General features: G+C 51.3%; 1 protein-coding gene across 1 annotated transcript in view; it reads right to left on the bottom strand.

Annotated features, from left to right (window-relative positions):
* The window catches only part of Kcnk15 (potassium two pore domain channel subfamily K member 15), a 5,907-nt gene extending 1,884 nt beyond the window's left edge, over positions 1-4,023 (bottom strand). The window contains exon 1 of the mRNA XM_031373741.1: positions 3,590-4,023. Coding sequence (XP_031229601.1) covers positions 3,590-4,019 — 430 coding nt within the window. The 5' untranslated portion in view covers positions 4,020-4,023. The remainder of the gene's footprint in view (positions 1-3,589) is intronic.
* Positions 4,024-4,593: the final 570 nt, after the last annotated feature.

Below are 4,593 nucleotides of genomic sequence, written 5' to 3'. Positions count from 1 at the left end.
CTCCCCTCTCCACTCCCTGGCCTCACCCCTCCTCTCTCCTCTCCACTCCCTGGCCTCACCCCTCTTCTCTCCTCTCCACTCCCTGGCCTCACCCCTCTTCTCATCTTCTCAGGATCAGGCCTCTCTCACTTCTCCACTCCCCAGCCTCACCCCTCCCCTCTCCTCTCCACTCCCCAGCCTCAGCCATCCTTCTAAGCCCCAGTCTCCAGATTCATCCCTTTTATACCAATATTCTTTGGGTACAGCCCATTGGGTCCCTACTACAAAGTCACTTCTACACATGCCTTCTTTCATATTTTCTCCTCCTTGGACTGGCTTCTCTTCCCTTCTCAGCCCCCTGCTCCCTTCAAATCCCTCCTCATCTTTTGTCACCCTGTCGGCCTTCACAAAACACCCATTGGCTCTGGTTATCTCTGGTGCTAGCACTGTTTGCTGATCCCCTCATGGATCTAGGCATGGGTGAGCTTCCCTGAGCCATGTGTCACTGTGCCATTGTGGAAGTGTGTGGATGTGTCTCTTTCTGGAGAGAGCAACTATAGCTTACATGGGCCCATAACCAGGGAGAAGTGAGGGGATCCACCTCCCATACAGAATATTCCTCCTCCAGCAGACCTATCCTGTCTGCTCAGGTAAAACATACAGAGCCCTAGACCTGTGCGGCTCCACACAGTTAGCCCTCCAGTACACAGGGGCTGCCACCGTGGTCATGGCAAAAGTTAGAAATAAGCACTCGGCCATCAATAGAGGAGGCCTGGTTGGATTCATCTCAGCACCATCCAGATGATAGGACACTACACCAGCCTACAGTGGCCTTGTCACCATGCACTCATCTGACAACACCTAAGGAAACTATTGGTTTTCTCTACTAAGGGATGAGAATGGCTGTGCGTCTAAGTTGTCATGGTGGATGCTGTTGGCATCCAGAGGCAGAATCTGGGGATGCTATCACCGTCTTACAGGACACAGGACAGGCCCCATAACAGAATGAACTGGGTCAGGATGTCAGTACTTCTAAGGCTGAGAAGCCCCGATATTCAGCCTCTTAAAAAATGACGTGGCACCGGGCAGTGGTGGCTCATGCCTTTAATCCCAGCAATTGGGAGGCAGAGGCAGGTGGATTTCTGAGTTCAAGGCCAGCATGGTCTACAGAGCGAGTTCCAGGACAGCCAAGGCTACACAGAGAAACCCTGTCTCAAAAAAAAAAAACAAAAACAAAAACAAAAAACAAAACAAAACAAAAAAAATGACGTGGCTCTTTAGGGCTGACATTAAAAAGCACCAAGATATACTAAACCAGGGTCTGGGAAACAGCTCAATGGAGAGTATTTGAATAGCATGCCTGATGTCCCAGGTTCAATTCCCAGGTCCACATAAAAGACAAACATGGTGGCACACACCCATAAGTCCCTAGCACTTGAGAGGCCGAGGCAGGAAGACTATAAGTTCTCTGTTATTCTCAGCCACATAGTGATTATAAAGCCAGTCTGGGCTACACGAGGCCCTGTCTCAGAAACAAACAAACAAACAAACAAACAAACAAAAACCACTACTAAAAGAACAGAAATAGTTAAAATATAGATACACTACCCATATGTCGTGTGTGATGCTTAAAGGAACATACACACAGAGCATGTAGCTAGAAGTATGCCAGAGACAGGTAAGGTGTATAAGACCCAGGGAGATGAGTGGGCGGGTCAAGAGACAGGATAGGGACTCAGAAAGACGAAGGGGGCATGTTTCCTATTTCATGTGGAATCTAGATTTTTTTTTTTTAAGAGACAGGTAGGTAGAAGAGGGAAAAAGAACTTGGGAATAGGAAGAGGGCCAGGGGAGGAAGACAAGAGAAGGTGGTGGGGTGCTTATGGTCAGAGAGCCCGATGTGTGTGTGCAGCAAAATGCCTCACTGGAAACCCATTGCTGTGTACAATTAATATACACTAGACCAAAAGACTTCCGGGGAAATGGGGGGATAGGAGCAAGTTTCCCCTTCATTCTGCACCCCTCAGTACACTATGGAACATGCAATGTGAACATATACAATATTTAAAGTCTCAATGTAACATAAGCATTTAAAGCCCTAAGGTCTGCACACACACACACCCCCCCCCCCCCCCGTGGTACCAGGAGGAGGGACACACTGTGCCCATCACTGATTTGAACTCCTCAAGGTCAGGAGCCATGGTAGCCACCACTGCACATCCTGAGTCACTCAAGTGGCCAGAAAAGCAAAGCATTTCCAGTTTCTGTTCAGTTTTGATTTGGTTTTGGTTGGTTGGTTTTAGTCTTTTTTTTTTCCCCCTTTTGTTTCTTTCCCTAGCTTGGGTTTCAGATCATCGAGGAAAGAGCCAAACCTGGCTGCTAGGCTGTCTAATAACACTGGAAAGGGTAGAGGCTTCAGACAGAACATAGCCTCTGTAGGCAAGGCAAATGAGAGGGTTCGAGGCTGGGACTCGTAGACAAGAGAGGGCAGAAGTGTTGAATGGGAGCTGGCTCTAGACTTGGCAAATAATAAATTATTACTAACAAGCAGTGCCTACCTAGCCTAGGGCCCCATGCTGGGCCCTCATTCGCCCAGCAAGGCAGAACATTTGCCTTTTGCCTTTGACAAAAACATGTGCCAAGAGGGTACAGTCGCTTGCCTGAGAAGGCAGGGAGCAGGAGATGCTCAGAACTCAGCTTTTGGGCTTGCATGTGTGCTAAAACCCCAGGGCTCCTGTGCAAGTGCCCTCTCTGAGGTGTGGCTCCTCAGAGGGAGGCCACAGGCACACCTAGCAACTACAGTTGGAGCCCGGCACCAAGTGGCTAGGTAACAGGTTTAAAGCCCTATGGAGCCTGCTTCTCTCTTCTGCAGGTTTCTCAGGCTTAGGCCCTCAGGTCCTGGCCAGATGTGGTTATGGTAAGAGCTGGAGTCCAAATGGTATACAAAGGGGCTCCCCTGGATGCCCCCACGTGAGGTCAAAGCTTTGGTAATTAATTAGTCATTCCCTTAGCAAGTTATTGGACGCCTATTGGGCTCTCGGACACTAGTCACACAACAGTCAAAAGACAACGTAGAGTGCTGATATCACGGGGCTAACAGGATAATTGTTATCTTATATACAAACAATCTTATTTTCGTTATGTTTTCTGTGGGTCAGGCCCTATGCTAAAACTATCTGCACATATTATCTCCTTAATAATAATCTCCATCACTGCTTTGCATTCCTCCCTCCCTCTTGCAAGGCATATTAGCAATCCTAGTTTTCAACAACACTCAAAGAACACTTTGAAAGAGAAGGCTCAGAGAAATCAAGAAACTTATCTAAGGTCACACAGCTGACAACAATGGGACCAGGAAGCCTCGCTTCTGTTCACCACAAGAGCCCAGGGTTTCTTGTAACCACCCCTGCCTCAGTGCAATCCTTTACTGATGCCTCCAGTCCGGCATTAGCCAATTGTTTGCCCCCCACCCCCATCTCGCTCAGCGAGGCAAGGGTGCCTCAGCGTGCTGGCAAGCCCTTTCCAAAGTCACAGGGGCGGAGGTGGGATCGCACCGGAGGAGAGACCAGGACTGAGCGGGGCAGAGGAGAGAAGACTCCAGAGGGCTCACCGATAGTGGTGATGACCGTGATGGCGAAGTAGAAGGAGCCCGCGAAGCGCCACTGGCGGCCGGCGCGGTGCGGCTCGGCTTGCAGCGCCAGGCGCTCCAGCTCGCGGTAGTCGTCGGCGGAGAAGCGATACTTTCTGCGGAACTCGCCCCGCTTCCGAGCCAGCAGCCGCTGTCGGCTGCGCTCCGCCTCAGACTCCAGTGCATCGAAGACCGCGGCGCCCACCAGCAGGTAGGACAGGATGCACAGGATGAGCGCCGCGGTGCGTGCGCTCTGCTTCCTCATCGTGGCTCGCCGGCTCCGAGGGCCGGTTTCCGTGCGCCCCGACGGCTCTCGCTCCATCCCCGCCGCGCCCCGCGTACAGCAGGGGGCGGGCTCTGAGCTCTCCTGAAGCTCCCCGCCCCAACCCACGCAGGGGCCCGGCAGGGACATCTGGAGCAGAGGCCCGGCCCAGGTGTGCACAGCACCCGCCTCCATCCCTAACTCGTCCTAGGTCTTGGTGGTGGTGGTGGGGGGGGGGCGGGATTCTTTCCTTCCTTCCGTCTATCATCTAGCAAATATTAACCAAGCGCCCACCATTGTCGGTGGGAGTAGACCGGGTATGCGGATGACAAATGGACAAAAAGATAAAGTAAGACAGGTGTGATGAAGGAGGAAAACGCCTGGGAAGGTGCGTGCCAAGCCATCCAGGAGTGACCAGGGAGAGGAAATCCAGGCCACACACGTAGGCTCCTCGCTAAAAAGCAGAAGGGAGGTGACTTGGTGACAGGGAACAGCAGAGAAGCTGGTGTGACTGGAGCCAAGAGAATTAGGATGCAGGCTGGAGAGACACACAAGAAGACCAGAGAGAAGTGACTTCTACAAAATTTATTTTTTATTATTTAATTTCTATTTTATATTTGCCTGCATATCTGTCTGTGTACCACTTGCACAGTGTCCATGGAGACCAGAAGAGGGTGTAGGATCTCCTGGAACTGGAGTTACCGACATTTACAGAGTGCTGGGA

Source organism: Mastomys coucha, unplaced genomic scaffold (genome assembly GCF_008632895.1).
Source record: "Mastomys coucha isolate ucsf_1 unplaced genomic scaffold, UCSF_Mcou_1 pScaffold15, whole genome shotgun sequence".
In the NCBI taxonomy this organism is placed as follows: domain Eukaryota; kingdom Metazoa; phylum Chordata; class Mammalia; order Rodentia; family Muridae; genus Mastomys; species Mastomys coucha.
Note: the sequence above shows the minus strand (reverse complement) of the source record. Positions and strands in the feature narration are given on the sequence as shown.